At 42.6% G+C, this 17,268-nt stretch overlaps 2 protein-coding genes across 2 annotated transcripts; both read right to left on the bottom strand.

The window, feature by feature from the left end:
- Positions 1 to 556: 556 nt before the first annotated feature.
- LOC124660527 (vacuolar protein sorting-associated protein 53 A) lies at positions 557 to 8,444 on the bottom strand. The gene is made up of 24 exons (XM_047198347.1): positions 8,328 to 8,444; positions 8,116 to 8,210; positions 7,786 to 7,842; positions 7,461 to 7,611; positions 7,273 to 7,343; positions 7,002 to 7,126; positions 6,292 to 6,452; positions 6,042 to 6,183; positions 5,750 to 5,813; positions 5,167 to 5,355; positions 5,044 to 5,085; positions 4,834 to 4,938; positions 4,693 to 4,752; positions 4,389 to 4,466; positions 3,778 to 3,885; positions 3,621 to 3,686; positions 3,105 to 3,182; positions 2,874 to 3,007; positions 2,119 to 2,212; positions 1,907 to 1,984; positions 1,772 to 1,834; positions 1,387 to 1,455; positions 1,214 to 1,309; positions 557 to 1,106 (listed from the first exon to the last, which is right to left on the bottom strand). The coding sequence occupies exons 1-24, from the start codon at positions 8,374 to 8,376 to the stop codon at positions 771 to 773; spliced, it is 2,511 nt and encodes an 836-aa protein (XP_047054303.1). The 5' UTR covers positions 8,377 to 8,444; the 3' UTR covers positions 557 to 770.
- An 804-nt stretch (positions 8,445 to 9,248) lies between these two features.
- On the bottom strand, positions 9,249 to 17,057 carry LOC124666049 (probable UDP-N-acetylglucosamine--peptide N-acetylglucosaminyltransferase SPINDLY). Its single transcript, XM_047203396.1, has 12 exons — positions 16,861 to 17,057; positions 13,094 to 13,167; positions 12,946 to 13,010; positions 12,647 to 12,739; positions 12,468 to 12,569; positions 12,166 to 12,330; positions 11,978 to 12,066; positions 11,785 to 11,906; positions 11,416 to 11,597; positions 10,354 to 10,638; positions 10,085 to 10,232; positions 9,249 to 9,796 (listed from the first exon to the last, which is right to left on the bottom strand). The coding sequence occupies exons 1-12, from the start codon at positions 17,040 to 17,042 to the stop codon at positions 9,441 to 9,443; spliced, it is 1,863 nt and encodes a 620-aa protein (XP_047059352.1). The 5' UTR covers positions 17,043 to 17,057; the 3' UTR covers positions 9,249 to 9,440.
- Positions 17,058 to 17,268: the final 211 nt, after the last annotated feature.

The raw sequence follows: 17,268 nt of genomic DNA, 5'->3' as shown, positions 1-17,268 counted from the left end.
GTTGTGTCGGGTCAACACAAAGAAATTACGAGAAAATCTGGTTTCGGTTTTATGGGAACGGACTTATGTAATTCTATGACCCGGGCATCAATGAGCACTTCAGTTAGACTGGCAGGGCGTTGAATAAGGCAACAAGTTTTATCAGAGTTGTTCCGTGTCACAGGAGTTGCAAGTAATACATACATTTTGTTCAGGGATCAAATTTGCGTTGTGCACTTTCAAGATGCAACTACGATTTTAAATAGATGGGCGGCCTTGAGCTTCACACATAAAACCAGACAATGACTCGACCTCGCGCAGGAATCGGTCGCCCTCGCCCTCCCAATAGTTCTTCGATTTCCGTAGATAGATGGATCCCCCTGTCTGGGTCTGACAATTTCTGCTGCGCTGTTAAGTGTTTACGACTTTAGTTACCAAATCACCTTGGAACAGACTCCTGTCTTGCTTAGCCAAATGATAACAGGAGGAAGTACATTCAGCAACAGCAAGCTAATTGGAAAAAACCTAGAGACGCACTTGTGATTTTTAAAAAATGGGCAGCCTTGAGATACACATATGGAACCAGACAATGAAATATTATTCCTGTGATGAAATGTTACAGCAGCTGAGCTATCAGTTCTCCGCTAAACGGGGAAGTGTCAAAAAAATCTAACCATTATACACTGATGATGACGGTTAGGGTACACATGAACACAATGTGGGAATGATTTCCTATAGCTATGTGCACTGCAATAGAGACTTGCCGACTATGAACAAGCGAGATCAAAACTTTAGGCGTTGAAAAGCTTACGGAACGGCCCGTCCTTCCGGTCTTTGGCTGCCTCTGTCAATGCGAGGAACCTCTTGAACCCTGTCGTGGCAGCGCCCCGTCCGAGTGCTGCAGCTCGGGCGAGTACATCCTCTCGGTTGGCCAGAGCCCCCGTCAAGGCGGTGGACATGCTTGGCGATGCTGTCGCTGAAACGGCTTGAGTCGCGACTGGTACGATTGGGACAGATGCGATGGCAACTGGCGGTGCGACTGTGGGAGTTATGGTAGGGTGTTTGATGCTGGGGCTATGCTTGTTGAAGTCTTCCAGTATAGCTTGTTGGTCTGCTTTCTTCAAGCCCTGCAACAAAGCAAAGAATAACACAGATGATGAAGTGTGTTGGGTCAACCAAACCGATGGGAAACTGCAGCTGGCATATAGGAGAGTTGAGATTTTTAAGCAAAAACCTTGAGCTCAAGTATCCGCTGAAACTCAAGAGGTGTGCCTTCCGGAAGGAGAGCACGGTAGGTATTAGCAACAGAATCAACTGGTGACAAAATAACCTACACCGAGGAAGGTGACATTAGCTTGACCGTATCTGGATGCAATTGAAAGTGCTGTTCTGTACTTCCCAGTTTACCTTCAGGAGTGCTTCAGCTTTACTCATTTCCCGGCTTACAAACTTTGAGTAGCTAGCCGCAACTGTAGTCTGTTACATGAGATACAAAAAGAACAAATATGAAGCGAGGAAAAAAAGCAAAAATATGTCTTCTTGCAACTAAGCATAGACAATAAATATGCTGCCTCATGCAGACAACAAAGCAAAAAATTTATTGCATTTGTTGGCTGCTAACCTCCTGCTTTGAACATACTTAACTCTTTGCATGGCCTAATTTCTTTTCAAAGATTCAATAAGATTTGGTACAAAACAGTTGCCCCACTTGGCGGGTTTCCGCAACCCACCACAGCTAACTGAAGGACACACAGGCTGTACTGATGATTTTGTGCTGACAAGACAAGGTTACCTGTTTCCCCAGAGCTGGGATGTCCAATAGAATAGTCTTGACCGCTTGAGTGTCCAAAAGCATCTGAAGAGAAAATATGAAGTCATGAAAAATGTGCTACATAGCACAAAATAGTTTTTAAAAACTCATACGCACCTGCTGTGCACCCGTTTCCGATATATGCCTACACTTGTATATATTGAGATAAAACCGTGGACCAAGCGAGGCAGCCAGCTGCATCATGAACAGAGTATAATAAACCAAGCTGCTAGCTAATATATATTCATGATAACATATGATATTTATTCAACAATAAAATGTGATAAGAACCTATAAGTGTCACTAATAGAGAAGAACGCTGAACTTACTTTGTCCAGGAAATACTGGAAGTAGGTTGGTGAAAGCAGGCTACCAAGCACAGGAACAGTACTGGACAAAATTGTGCTGATACCATTCACATACCTGGAATGATACACTGTAAACTTAGCTTTCAAATAATGTAGGGAAATCTAGTGAATCCACTAAGTAGTAGTTATTTACATACTTGAATAAACTGAGGACTGTTCCAAATTTTAATAATCATGTCTGTATATGACTTTAACTATATAGTGCAACAGTTATTTACATACTTGAATAGACTGAGGACAGTGTTCCAAAACTTCAATGATCCTGTTTGTATATGATTGAATATATAGTGCAAATATAGTTGTGCGTAAATGTGCTATTCCTACATGAGCCATTGATGGACTATTTAGACAAACTCAACGGGTAATAATTTTATTTTTAGGTTATTACATGCAAACTGTGCATCCATGCTTCCACCAAGGAAGTTAGTGTACTTGTATTTCTTTACAGGTTATGGGATGCAGCTTCCAATAAGCTACCATATATTTTCTTCTTTTCAGTCAAATATAAAGCTAACTACATCAGCTATGAGACATGTGACATCATTGCAATTTTATGGAACAGACTCATATTTTTCAACAGCCCATGAATTTTAGGCTAGGGGACCTCTGTAAAGTGAATGACTTGGTATTATTCCTTCAAATATGCAATAAGGCTGTCACATAAGATGAAATATCAGTGGAGGTTGTACTATAGAAGGGATTTAACAAAATCCTACTCTGATTGATCGCCGACGCTTTCAAGGGTTGACCAAGGAACACGAGTCATTGCAACCATTTCAGCATCAAATTTGGTTTCTACACCATGCACAAGTGTCATCAAAGCTTTTGTGATCACAGCTGAGAATTCATCCTGCAAGCATTGAAAGTATTCAGGTGTTCCCTGTAAATCTAGTGATAATCTTGAAAACAGATAGAAAAAACAACAGCGAAACATAATGATCAATCACCTCAACGTCAGACATGTCCACCTTGTCAGAAAACTGAGAACTGATCATCTTAGCAACATTCTCAGCTAGCTCACCAGACTGTCCAATTTACAGAGGAAGTTAATAGTCACATAAAAGAGCACAGAGAGATAAAACAGTTACACACGCATAAGGAAAAATCAGTTACATGCTTCTCTATACCAGGTTTACAAAATGCCACTGCAGTTTATTGGATAGCTTGCAATATACGAAGGCTTGTGGCTGTTGCATTTACCAAGCGCAGTAGCAATGGCCAATGACGTATAGCTAACTAAGGAATCAAGATTTTGTACTTCTGTTGAAAAGCAAAGCTGAAAACATTCGCTGAAGAATAGAATGCTACTACTTGAATGCACAAACCTAGAATTTAGTCCGAATATGTTCTTTCTGTGTCTCCAAGCAAGAGAGAATATCTTAATTGATAAATTAATAATACCGTATTTTCTTTCTATTTTCTTCTACATCTACCAGTTGTGATTTAAGAGAGAGAAGACTTACGGTTTGGTGACAATATTCCGCCGTGTTAACAATGTAACATATCATTTTCTCATCCCTGTCAGAGGTCTGCAGTAATGCCCACAAGACATAAAATGCTGTTAACAGATAAGGAAAACAAGATATACAAAAGCAACAAATGGAATGATGACTGACATACCCTGATCTGACCATCGGTACCAGTAGCAGCTGCAACAATGCCAGTACCAGCTTTTGGTATCCTAGCATATAACTTTGTTGCATAGGCCTTAAGTATTCTTTGAAATACCTAACAACAAAATATTTTTTATCAGTAGTGAACCCGTTTGAATTCATAGCTGTGATAACTTCATAAAATCGGCAGACGCTACCATAGTAACCGAGCTAATAAACATGTCTTTCAATGAACCATATGGCTGATTGTTCACAGCGATTTCATGGTACATTCTTGTTCTGGGGGTATAAATCCTGTCCTAAAACTCTTTCACCAATCGAACGTTCAAAAATCAATATCAGACATCACAAACAAACATATATGACCCCCCATTGCATGCATCAAGTATTGGCAATAGAATTGTCAGACCACCTAATGTTGAGTCGAAAGTAAATTCTAGCACATTTGCCCAGGTAATAAAATGGATTGGTCTATTGAAATTGATCTAGTTACTCAAGCATCATTTGACAGAAACAGGAACTAGCACTGAATTAACCTGGCCATAAAATCTGGAAAGAAAGCACTGAATTGACCATAGAAAGGGAAAGTGGTAATAAAATCTGGAAAACAAAGTCTACCTGAAACAAGTTGAATAATGTTTGGTTCTTTGTTAATGCACTGCATCTCTTTAAGCTTCTCCTAATTACCAAGAACACCTGCAGAAATGAAATCGTAAAGCAGATGAACATAGTATTTTGATATATTGTGCGGACCATCAGAATTGCACATAAGATCTGTTAAGGAGAGAGGAACACTTTTTGACCAATTTAAACAGAAAATAGCATGATTTGGGTAAGGTTTAATTGATCGTGAATTGCCCAGACGCATGAAGTAAAACTGCCAGAAATAGGATTTCGAACTAGCATGAAATATTTCCTATACCTGCATGCTGCTTGATAGAATGTGTGTCTGACTCCCTTCCTCGGTTTCCCATTTTTCTTCCTGACGGAATAGAAGGGCGAAGTAAAGCTAAGCAGATCTCAAAAACAACAACGGTCCAAATTGTAAATGTGTTAAGTTTACCTGGATAAGTTTATCTAATTGTTCAACCAAAGATTTCTCCTCGAGTTCTATGTACACAGCCATGTATGGCTCAAAACAAGATGATATAATTCCATGAAAGTTGAACTGCATGCCAAAATATGATATATGAGTATATGACACACAGTGACACAGCTGGTAATCCAAAGAACTCAAAACTATGCACTGTCCAATAGCTGATAGACTACTAACCCCAGCACCAGGAACTGATAAGTCTTTCTGCTTGTCTTTGTCCTGCCAGTAAGGAGTTGCAGAAGAGTTGGAAAAAATGAATATCGAGAAGAAGAAACAACTAAGAGACTAAGCAGTAAATACTTGTTGAACTTCATCATTGGGCACTCCCACTTTCTTCTCGTATTTCTTCCGTATATCTGAAACAATTTTATTTTGTTCCACACCCTCATTTTCATCATCGCTTTCCTGCTCTTTATTCCGAGCAGTTGTAGTTCCTCCACTGAATTTCTCAGCAAGTTCTTCCTCAAATTCAAGAGTTCTCTGCAACGCCTGCATTGCAAGAATCTCTAAGCATCCGGTGCAGAAGCTCTATTCATAAGTGAACAAACTTACATGCTCAACTATAACGCTAGACGTGCATAATATGATGCACAGCTCATAATTCAAAGTAGTATCTCTAATGCTCCAAGACATAAGCTAATACAGCACTAGCGCATTATAAATTACATAATTCCATTTGTTTTCTCAATGTTTGGTATGTGAATGCCAGCAAATCTAACAGAAGACCTGATGCAAGATAAACCCACTAGAAAAGTCACCCAAAAACGAAAGTGAATTAATGAGATTTACGATATTAGTAAGCTTGCACATAATGATAAGATAAAGGGGACATATTCATTTCCAAATGTCTTCCATACTTCCAAGGAATAACAAGCAAACTTACCAATAACAATGTTGCAACATCTGGCTTTTCTTTGAGATTATTCAGGATATCGACAAGCTGGGTCCTGGAAAAGATAATTTCTCACCAGTAAATTAATTTGTGTGGCAATAGATAATATTTGTCTTAGTGGTCCAATATAATTAGCCATATATAATGCATAAAAGAATAAGTAAAATAATGATTTTTTAGATCGAAGTAAAACCAAGTTGACCGTGATTGCTTCAGTTCTATGTAAATCTCAATCTGAAGGAAGAAGTTCATAGAATGCAAAACTGAAGAGGCGGAATCAAACCTTGTAATCTTACAGAACTGGATACACAACAGATAATCAACATGCCAGGAGGGTGGAAATATTTTCCAGGTATCCTCATTTGATCGTAATCGACGCTTAATCCATGCATATCTCCTTTCAGTCTTGTCCAACTTTGCCAGTTCTGTTTCACCCCAAAGAAGTATCAGAATAACGATGTAGCCAAAACTTTACACATTCGTAATAAAATAAAACAGACAACTGATGAAAGTGGCATATGCAAGGTTTTGACCTGCCCCTTCAAAGATCTGCTTATATGAGATGAGCTCCTTGCTGCAAAAATTCTTTACTAGCTCTTCTCTCACAGACGGTTCCAGAGCATCAACCACCAAGCAAGCATCAGATAGCTGCTGCAATAGATTGGCATCTTCTGCTTCCTTCCCAGTTCCTAAGCTGCAAGAGTACAGTAATTTGTGGATCTGTATCATAGTGTAAAGTCTTAGATATGTACTCCCTCCGTTCCATAATTCTTGTCGCGGATTCGGATGTATCTATTCACAAAATATGTCAAGATACATCCAAATTTGCGACAAGAATTACGGAACGGAGGGAGCAGCAAGCAAAACAAGCGGCTAAAAACTTTAGAGTGCTTCAAAGTATACCCACTTATCAGGCATGAAACACAGTCAGGATTCTGGAACAGTCAATCCAGCAGGGACCAGTATTTGATAAAGCAGGATATTAGGGAACATATATTATGACTTTCCCTATCACGTTAGTTTCTATCACACTGGATTTTACTATCAACTATTGAATGGTATTACTTGAAAATCACAAATAAATGAAAGGGTTGCCACTTTCCAAGTTTGGCCACCTGATCTGGCAACTAAGGGATCTAACTTGTCCTTTGCAATGATCATACTTGCAGTACCTAACCTAAATACTGCTCTAACTTTGGTGCTTCCATCAATGACACAAAGACAAAGTTCATTTGTTGTGTACCTTGTAAAATCTGAATATACATGGGATTTGAGGATTTTCTTGATATTCTTGAGTTTCTCTCTGAGCTCTGTTATTTTTGGCACATCCCGATAGGCTTCAAAATGACTGCACAACTGGTTTACTGCCTGGAGAAGAAAAGAGTAAGGAGCTTTCTTGTATAACTTATACACACAACTACCAGAACCAGCATGCCAATGCAAAATTGGCATAGTAATAAACGGAACCGGCAAAATATCGAAAGCATGGTGTAGCACTTCGTATTGTGTCTTACCTCTAGTTGTGCAGCTGCTTCCTTGTACTGACGTTTTGAGGCCATGACCTGAAGTTGCTCAACAGCAGAAACTGGACATAATGTATGAGCAGTATCAGTTAGCTTAGGTGAATATATATTTTCTGTTGCACATGTATTTTTCAGAAAGTAGCACATATTCCGAATAAAAGTGAAGTAAAGAAACTAACCAAGCATAGTAAGCCGGTGAAGAGCAGTTATTGTAGTTGTTATATGCCTCTTTGCGCAATCCAGCTTTTTTATGTCACGGCAGATTTCTTGAACCATTGTTTCACTTTGTCCAGCCTTAGTTTTTATCTCCCGTATCTTATACATTAGCTCCTGTTAGCGCGCAGCAAAGTTAGACTGGAATGATGCCACGAAGTGCTCACTCCAGTATGATTTGCATTGTATCCCTTTCTAACTATATCTTAATAAGACTTGCCGCGCCATTGATCATTCAGTAAGTTCATTGCGAGTAAAGTGCAAATTGTACAGAAATGGGGAAAATATGACCTGAACAGCATTTGTGGCAGCAGCAAGTTCTTCCTTGGCCTTGGTTCCCGAGTTGCTCTGTGGAGTAGCAATAGCTTTCCGTTATAAGATATATAGTACAGTGATAAGCAATAATAAGCATATACCAAGCAACACGGTATATTACACTCTGGAGCTTCCAGAGAAGTATCGCATATTCAGACTAAATTCACCGCAATTAATAAAAGGCCGTGTGCATCATCATGATGCAGAAGCCGGGGTGATACTCCCCATTTCGAAAAAAAAAACCTGATGCAAAGGGTGCTGGCATTGCGCAGGCAAAACGAAAGATGAAACCACAAGGCCGCGTACCTGCTGGCGGACGGCGGCGAGGATGCTGGCGTCCACCCGGCGAATCTCGCTCTGTATCTTCTGCATCAGCGGCTCCACCCCCGACAGCGACGCCTCTGCCAAGTCGCACAAAAACAAAGGAAGCTCTGAATCTCGGAGCAGCGAAAGCTTGAAACAATCGCATTGCCGCATGCAGCAGGGCGAGGAGCCGAGGGGCCGAATCGTGCGCGTACCGGTGGGGAACATCTGGTTGATGTACTCGAGGGCGCTGGACTTGTCCATCTCTCCCGGAGATCTCCCTGTCCCGAGCGCCCGCTCACGGAGGATCTGCGGCAAGGCGAAGGCCGATCCAGTGGGGCCCGGGAGAGAGGCGGCGCCGCGCCGGGGCGCCGGGCTTCCTCTCGCGCGCGCGCTCGCGGAGAGGGTGGACCGGAGGCGGAGGAGGAATCCTCGGCGGGGTCGTCTTCTGGTCGGCCGATTTGTGTTCGCCGGTGGTGGCGTCGAGTTGGAGTTGTGACGAGTCGGTTGCTGCAGGTGGAGCCCCTGTTTTACCCGCTTTCCAGCTAGAAATGCCAAGCACACTTGTTTTTATTATGAAGTTCAAATTCATAAACCCTTCATCATGTCTCTAATCTAAATATCTAATTAGAACTCCAGTTGGCGAGCCATCAAACTCCCATCAAGCCAATCATCTCGATCTACAGTAAGTAACTGGAGGCGTTGTCAAAATATAAAGAGTAACTGGAGACTGGATATCCAAATCTTGATACTGCGCAGCCGCTTCATCAACGGGTAACAAGAATCACACTATTTGCAAAACATCTTACGATCAAACATAAGATGCACAGATATCAGAATTTAGTAACCGGAGACCAGGCATGTATCGATCAAATGAAACGGGACGGAAACAACAAATCTCCTGATGAAAGTATGCTGTGTTTGCAGCAAAACCCCTAAGGGCGCTGAGACATTATGTACAATACAGTTGCAGCCAGGGTACATATCATACATAAATGTTACAGTGCAATTTTACTCCCCGGACATGCTTCAAAAAATTTTGGGCCCATTCCGGAGTGACAGGCCGCTGAGGACATAACAGACAACTGCAGAGCCGGAACAGCACCGAAACAGCAGCATTGGATATTTGATCCTTGGCAGCACTGGAACAGCAGCCAGCTCTCCTGATATTCAGCGCAACCTTACAGGCTGCTCTTCTTCACAGCTTCCAGCAGCCACCCACGCGTCGGTTCTGAGCTGGCCATTCAAGAGCCGACACGTTCCAGATCAGATATTTGAAGTCCTTCCTTGTTCGAAGCTCCAGCACAAGGCTGAAAGGTGGACATCATTCATCTCGTGTTGCCCTGTTGTTTCTTAGCCAATGTAAGGGCTTTTGCCAAGTTCGATTTGGCAGCATCGAGCAAGTCATCGGATTTTACAGCTCTCTCGAAGCAGCCTATAGCATCCTCCAGACGGCCCTCCGCGACAAATACGAGACCCAGGTTGTTGTTGGCGGGTGCGTACCCAGGGCAAATTTCCAAAGACCTTGATAACATCTTTCTTGCAAGTTCATACAGCCTGTGCTGCCGGTAAAGAATTCCAAGATTAGAGAGGATTGCGTGCGACTGCTGGCTTGAAGATAGCACTAGGGCCCGCTTATATACAGTTTCAGAGGATGGATCGTCTGATAAGTGCAACGCGATACCTGTGTAAACATCCATGGTAAGGTGCATAAACATTAGTCATGGAGCTAAATTTCAGAAAAAATATTTGGGAAAATCCAGGCGTGGTGGTTTAAGCTCCTTTGTTTATAGGAATGACTGTTTAGATCAATTAGAAAAATGACAAGATTGCTGGGACTTTAACCAAGTATATTAACAAGAACACTCTAGGTAGCTCATTTAAGCCATGTGGTATCACAAATTTACAATCCATGACAAAGAGAAAAATAATCGGCATTCTGCTGGCTTGTTTGATATAGCTCGAAACTTACCAAGATTAGACCAAGCATAACTGCAATCCGGGGAGCGAGCTATTGCAGATTTCAGAAAATTTACAGATCGACTAAACTGAGTCGTGCAAATATTATACAAACCAAGTTGATGCCATTGAACAGCATCATCTGGGTCCTCTTGGATTGCCTGCAAATAAGATGTCAAATAAGAGTACATCTTTCGCTCCTTTCCAGTGCCCAGATTTTGCATTTTTCAGTTAAAATTGAAGTGAATGGCTTTATTTGGGTAATAAGTTTCCAAACATTACCTGCTTTAGAGTATAAAGAGCTCGCTCTTCTGCCTCATTTAGAACGGCCTGCTCTCCATCATAAGCAGCCGGAATTTCATGTTGCGCCCTGTGAGCCATTGCCAACCCTGCCCATGCGATTGGAGCATCAACTGCTGAAGGGTCTCCTTCTTTTAGAACCGTTGCCATCTCAGTTGCAGCCCAGGAAAGCTGATCATCAGAACATTGCGACCTTGTAGCATCTCTGATACGGTGAACTGCAATTGCATACCGACCAGGCATATGATTGGGTTCAAATTTCGCTGCCTGGAAAGCATAGAAACAAAGCTTATTTCATCTCAACTTTGTCCCATTTACCAAGCCATCGGCAACTTTGTCACAATGAAATGCAACATTGGGAACTCTAGTGCCAGAACAAAAAGTATTTCACGGGTATTGAATAGCTTCAGTGATTGGCAATGGTGGAGCTGGAGGGAAACTGGCTGATGGACGAGTTTCATGTTGGCTATTGTAGATTGCACCTAAGTTTCTAGACCGCAAACTCGCAATGATAACACGCAGCCAGGATCTATGGTTTAAGCCAGATAAAACAAGTCGGAGGCTCTGAGCCTGTCCTGTTTGAGGTATTAAACATGGCAAACACCAAAAAAAAACATGGCTAATAATTCTAATATGACAAGCAGACAACATCATATATCATCTTGACAGCACAAGCAGTAACTTTATAATGTCCTATTGGCAGACAATTTTGGATGAATCATGTTAGTGTACCTACTAGCAATGGCACTTCTGCACAAAGTTTTTTCAGTAGCTAGAGTGGTATCAAATAGAGAAAGCAGGTAGACAATTCCAACATTATAATGGCAAATGAATGTAAGGAAAAGAATGTTAAACTGTTTGTATTCTAATCTATGAACTAGCGAATCTAGAGAGGTTGGCCAGGCCAGTCATGACTTACAGGAAGAATTCTGGTAAGTTGTGTAAAGTCACTTAAAGGAAAAGAGGCGAGCAAAGAACTAATTTGAGCAATAATGAAGGTTCATACAATATTGTTAATCATCAGAAAGTTAACACCATTGTTACCTGCTCCAAACACCTCTTTGAATTTCTATGTTCACCAACCATGTGATATGCATTTGCAAGATTTACCCATACAGATGCAGCTTTAGGATCAGACCTCACAGCTGCAAGTAAGCACTCCTTTGCAACAACTAAGGCTTCTTTCTGGTGCAGATAAGACCCTGCACTTTCAGTACCAGACTCCCCTGCCATGCAACAGTTTATTAGGCAGCAACTAAAGGTAATATCCACTCGCCAAAATACCCCTAAAAGTAATATCCACCTAATACAGGGAAATTTCATACTAAATGGCAACCGGTCAGCTTTAAGATAAGATATGAAAAAGACTAAGGAAGAAGAAATCTATGGCAAACAAGTTGCTAGTGCATGTACCTGCAGTCAAAGATCCATATTTACATAGAAGGAGAGCACCATAATTCACCAGAGCAGCTGGGTGGTTTTGGTCTTTCAAAACCAGCTCTTGAAAGCATTTTGCGGACAGCTCTAGATTCCCACTGGAAAATGATAAAAGATTAACAGGGTGAAACGAGGAAAGTAAACTGAAATGGCATTTCACAGTTCACACCTTTGAATATATGCAACACCAAGATTGGCAAGTGAGTCCAAGTAATCTGGAGCAACAGCCGTGAGAGTAGAAAAAACTGAGATAGCACTCTGGACGGGATGAAAAGTCAGGTAGTATTCCAAGACATTTCACTTTAGATAATGATGCATGATGGATAGAAAGAATTAACATGATCAGCATATTGGTACCTGAATTTGACTACCGCGAAGAAGAACTAATCCAAGAATATTCCAAACAGCTGCCTGCCTGGGGTCCAATTCAACTGAACTCTTTAGCTTAACAAGGATTTCATCCAGTTCACCAGTGTCAAGCTCTTCATCAAAACTATCACCCATGCTTGCTTGCAAAATACACTGCATGAGAAACATAGCTAAGTCAAGGGAGGAGTATTTTTTTACTATTAAATACACAGACAAAGTAAGAGTTGCAAGTAAACTAAACAAATATCGAACTGTAAATGAGGCAAGTCTCATTGTGTAGGCTGATGAACCTGAGCATGGTGCATCCTCACTGATGAGAGTAAATCAGGCCTCCGCACTTCTTGCTCATCTTGTACTAATATTTCAGATGATTTTTCATACGCTAATATTGCCTGGGAGATTCCAGCAACGGATTAAGCTATATGTATATGCTACATAGTTCAATTTTTCAAAGTGAAGGACCATTTACCTTCTGGGGCTGACCAAGCCTTTGGTACATCAAACCCAACATAAAATGGGCATGGGCATTCTTAGGCATCTTCCGGGCAACATGAACTAAAGCCTGCAAAAGGAAGATTAAGCTCTACATATTTCCATTATATAAACAACTTGACATGAAGACATTGTGATGACAACACCGTGGTTCATACGATATTAAGGTTTCTAAATACAGTTTCATCTTTCCTGATATAGTGTGCAAGTTGCAGACAGATTTTTTTTATATAAATGGTAATTTTCCAGTGGCATTAGGTAGGACCAATAACTCACAGCTTTCAAGTTGCTAACTTTCTCCTCTCGTGAAACAGATGCCCCTTGATAATGTTGATCAACGTCTGTTTACAATGAATCATAAGTAGTCGATTCAAAGAAGCAAAAAATTCTTCCATTGCTTCACATGTCATTTAGCATGCCTCACCTTCGCATTCAACAGTATCAGGGTCCTTCGTTGCGATTGTGTTTTTCGTCAACCCACTCTCCTCAATACAACTCCTGCAGGTAAAATGTATGCCTAAGATCTCAACAGAGAACCAGTAAATAAAAAATCGAGAAAACGCACGAGATTTTGCGTTTCATTTCATTGAACAGGAAGAAGACATCAGGGGTACAACCTCCAGAGGGAGGGAAACACACACACACGACCGTCCTCACCAAGCGACTACAACTTGGTAATGAGGTGCCCTCTACAGACCGTAATGACATTAGGCCCCGCCAAGCCTTGCCCTCAGCCAAAAATGGCGAGGCAGCAGGCCTCGGAGCAACACCTAGCATCACCTACCGCACCCGTGTGGCGCTATGGGAGCTCGAGATATCTCCAGGCTATGTCTTGAAAGTTGGCGCCACCGGGAATCCCGCTCGGTCCTTGTGACCATGGCCTCCACTACCGAGTTCCGGGTATGTTGTCGAAGTTGCGACCGCAACTTCGACAGCATACCCGGAACTCGGTAGTGGAGGCCATGGTCACAAGGACCTTACCAAGAAAATTTAGAGAAAAGGCGCTTGGCCCTGCTTTTTATAGAAAGCAACGAAGGTGCGCGGGGAAACCAGTTATACAAGGTTCAACAACGAGGTCTTTTACGGTACAATTTACTAGTCCTATGGACTAGTAGTATTTTGGTTAATTTACATGGTAAGAAAATCATGACACAGATTTGGGTGGATTTGTTAACATCTACTACAATTTACTAGTCCTATGAACTAGTAGTATTTTGGTTGATTTACATGGTAAAAGAATCATGACACAGATAGGACTAGTAGTAATTGCAATTATGCCACGTTAATTAGAATTTGATATTTCGATGCTACCTCCAACGCATGCAGGTGACATGATTGAGCCATTGCTATTTTTCTGTCCACTAGATTTTAACCGACTCACATCTAGCACGTGGACAATATTTCGGGTGCAAGGTTATTTCCTGTATTGAGCATCAGTTCAGCTAAAGATGCACAACCAATCTGCCAGTATGTTGGATTTTTTTCAGGCATGAACTTACTAGTACTGTTTTCAGTAGGCTGCAACTGAATTATTAAGCATACCTGCTTTGAAAATCTGAGGAAATTTCATGTCAATTCTAGATAAATTATATTCGAATTAAAAAAACCAAAATCCAAAATGTTTTCCGCAATTACCAAAATTTCGGCAATTTTGGTGGATACCAAACTTTATCTCTATATTGAATATTTTTCCTTTGTCCTAAGAGCATACCACTATACCAGCAGCAGGCCCAATCTAACGTTGTGGGAGCACCTAAAATAAGTCGATGCCAACGCCACATTGTTTACTGATAGGCGGGCCAACTACGTCGTTGGTACAGAGCTGGACAACCTAATTTAATGCCATCCAGCTGCCTGTGAACTTTGATTAATGCGGAGATGGTTTCATAAGCGGTGGCAGAAGAGGCGCCGTGTCATCGCTGCGGCTTTCCTATGCAGTGGCGCGATTCCAAGTCGCCGCCGCCTCGCGTACCTCGGCCGTTTAAATACGATTCGACACGGCCCCCTCTCACTCACATTTCCAAAGCCCACAACCCACAACCCACAACCTCGGACACTCAAATCACCGACGCAGACACCAGCGAGGCCGGCGATGTCTGGGCGGTAATAAAATGTCATCCTAGCGGTGGCGTGGCAGCAAATGGCTTGGCCCGCAATTTGATGCTCGACAAGGTGTGGCACTCTACCACCATTAAGAGGAGGCACTGGCGTACATGGGGCACGCCGCCCTCTGTGGGATGCCAAAAACATGAAGCACTGATAGTCCTTCTTCTTACTACACGGGCTCTGGAATTTGTCCGCCACGACGGCAGCCCGGTCTCCCGAGTACAAGAACCATGAGGGAGGCAAACTCTAGTGGGGTGTTTCCGGACGCACCCTCGACGTTTCATTGCCCACATCTAGGGCGCCAGAGAGCATCTGCCTCCTCCACTGTTGTCGCCACCGCATGCACCGACACGATGGGCTTCGTCGTCGTCCTCAGCAACGCTTACTTGTCCCCGGACCCCGGCTATGCGCACCCCGACCTTTGTCGTTGCCAGACGCTCGGAGGCAGCCATTGTTGTGTGCCGCCGACGAACCCTACTACAATCGAGGGCTCGCGCTCGCCCTCGAAGAATCACGCAACGACCTGAGAGTAACTCCACATGTCGGCATCGCATGGTCAATGGGCGAGACAGGCAACTACGTCGGCCTCAGCGAGGACGACATCGGCTCGAGAGGAGAAGGCGCATGCACAAACACCGTCCCTAGCGGCGTCAAGGACGGGGAGGAGAAGTTCGACTACAACTTGTTCTACTACCATCGCCGCAATGACAGGCTTTAGTTTAGTTAAGGTTTATATTTTATTTAAATTTAATTTAAGTTTATGAAATGTAACAAATATAAATAAAACTCAAGTTTTTGTTTGAATTTAAAAATCCTATTAAGGGCACAGCTTGGGAGAGGCGGCCCCATATGCGGCTACTAGTGGCTGCATCCCCATAGGCTCGATCATGCGCTAGTGCTGGACACATGTGGAGTTGCTCTATGTGATGTATAGATAGGTAATAAAAAAGTTATGTTGGTGTCCGGATAAATGAAAAATATCACATGATAAAAAAAAATATAAATACAATAACTTGCAAAAAAATAGGGTGGCCTGAACCAAGAACCATCTGGTCTGAAGTCGGCGACACTTATCGCTGCTATTTAGATAGAAATGGATCTTCATTGCAATGAAGTTTTGACCTATTTTAAACTTAGTTTTGCTAAATATAAACTACCACTCGACACCCAAAACCACCGAATCTATCTATGCAAAAAAATACTCTAAAAGAAAGCAGTACATTATTTCACTATGTGGAAAAAATAATATCTATTTTTTAGGCATAAATGAACAATTTTTCAAAAAATTGACCAAGTTCTAGGTTGATATTTTGGCACTCTATTTATACTTTTTCTATTCTCGTTGGAGATATTTTTTCTGTCTATATGAACTGTACCGAGATTCAAATTATCTAGCACATGCACGGATTGTTTGTAAAGGAATAAAATAAATAAGATATTATAAGCTTCCCTAAAAAGAAAATCTATTATAAGAAATGTTAAGCAAAGGAAAATTTTCCTTATAAGATGTGCGCCTGCCAAAATTAGCGCTTGGGTGGGAAAATACTACTCTTCGAAACGACTAGTATTGATTAAATTGGACCATCGGATCTGCTGACTGGACGGCCAATATTTTCTAGTCCCTACCGTAAAAAGCCTCTCAACAACAAACAGCCAAATTAGAAGTTCCATGCTAGGATTAAACAACAGCTCAAACAAAGATCAAAAGGCTCGCACCGGAGCTGAAATTACCAAGCAAGTGATGAAAAGGTCATATGGTGCTGAACTGCTTGCTAATTCTAGGGCTGCTAACATTTCAAAAAAAATCTAAGACTGCTGGCTAAATTTTGAACTTCATTGGGTGAGCACGTGCAAGAGATTCGGCGCCCTATGTGCAAGAAATCGTGTTGAGTTCAGCACAAATCGACAGAGAAGCTCCGTGCTATGGCAGAATCACCCTCCCGCAGCAGATGCAAAACCGCATCCTAGGTTACGGCTTACAGCAGACACGGAACGCCCAATTCCGAACTATTTTGTAGGGGGCATGAGTGCAGGAGTAGCAGGAGTCCAGTAGAGACAGATCGAATAAGGACTTTAGGCTCCTACCTAGTGGAGTAGTCAGCGGCGGCCACCGGAACTGCGGCGGCGGCGGAGGCGGCGACGGCGGGGCTCGGTTTGGGGGTTGGCGGGTGGTCCTCGCCGTCGCTCTCCGGCGGGTCGACGTTGAGGTCGGCGAGCATCGCCCTCGGCGGCGGCGGCGGCGGCGGAGGCTGGGCCTCCGGCAGCATCGCCGTCGTCCAGGTCTCCGACGAGTGGGGTGGGGGTTTTGTGAGCTCCGGCGTCCGGATGCGCTGCCGGGGACTAGCAACGAACTGCCTTTCCTGCGGGTCGGATCGGAGTGAGGACCGGCGTGGACTGACTGGCACAGTGCCACAGTAACGGCCTACATCTGTAATGACGCAGCCCAAGCCTAGATACAGCCGAACATTCCTACTCTGAGGTCCAGACCTGAAA

Source organism: Lolium rigidum, chromosome 6 (assembly GCF_022539505.1).
Source record: "Lolium rigidum isolate FL_2022 chromosome 6, APGP_CSIRO_Lrig_0.1, whole genome shotgun sequence".
NCBI classification, from domain to species: Eukaryota; Viridiplantae; Streptophyta; class Magnoliopsida; order Poales; family Poaceae; genus Lolium; species Lolium rigidum.
The sequence above is the reverse complement of the archived record's forward strand: the minus strand, read 5'-3'. Positions and strand labels throughout refer to the sequence as shown.

What these genes read in the sequence shown, in the direction of transcription:
- LOC124660527 (XM_047198347.1), bottom strand. Translation starts at nt 8,376, where the DNA reads ATGGACAAGTCCAGCGCCCTCGAGTACATCAACCAGATGTTCCCCACC. An exon ending in TGGACATGTCTGACGTTGAG is followed by an intron (nt 3,008 to 3,104) that starts GTGATTGATCAT and finishes CAATGCTTGCAG; the next exon opens with GATGAATTCTCAGCTGTGAT. An exon ending in AGCGTCGGCGATCAATCAGA is followed by an intron (nt 2,213 to 2,873) that starts GTAGGATTTTGT and finishes GTATCATTCCAG; the next exon opens with GTATGTGAATGGTATCAGCA.
- LOC124666049 (XM_047203396.1), bottom strand. Translation starts at nt 17,042, where the DNA reads ATGCTGCCGGAGGCCCAGCCTCCGCCGCCGCCGCCGCCGCCGAGGGCG. An exon ending in ATATGGATCTTTGACTGCAG is followed by an intron (nt 11,598 to 11,784) that starts GTACATGCACTA and finishes GTTGCATGGCAG; the next exon opens with GGGAGTCTGGTACTGAAAGT. An exon ending in TTATGCTTGGTCTAATCTTG is followed by an intron (nt 9,797 to 10,084) that starts GTAAGTTTCGAG and finishes ATGTTTACACAG; the next exon opens with GTATCGCGTTGCACTTATCA.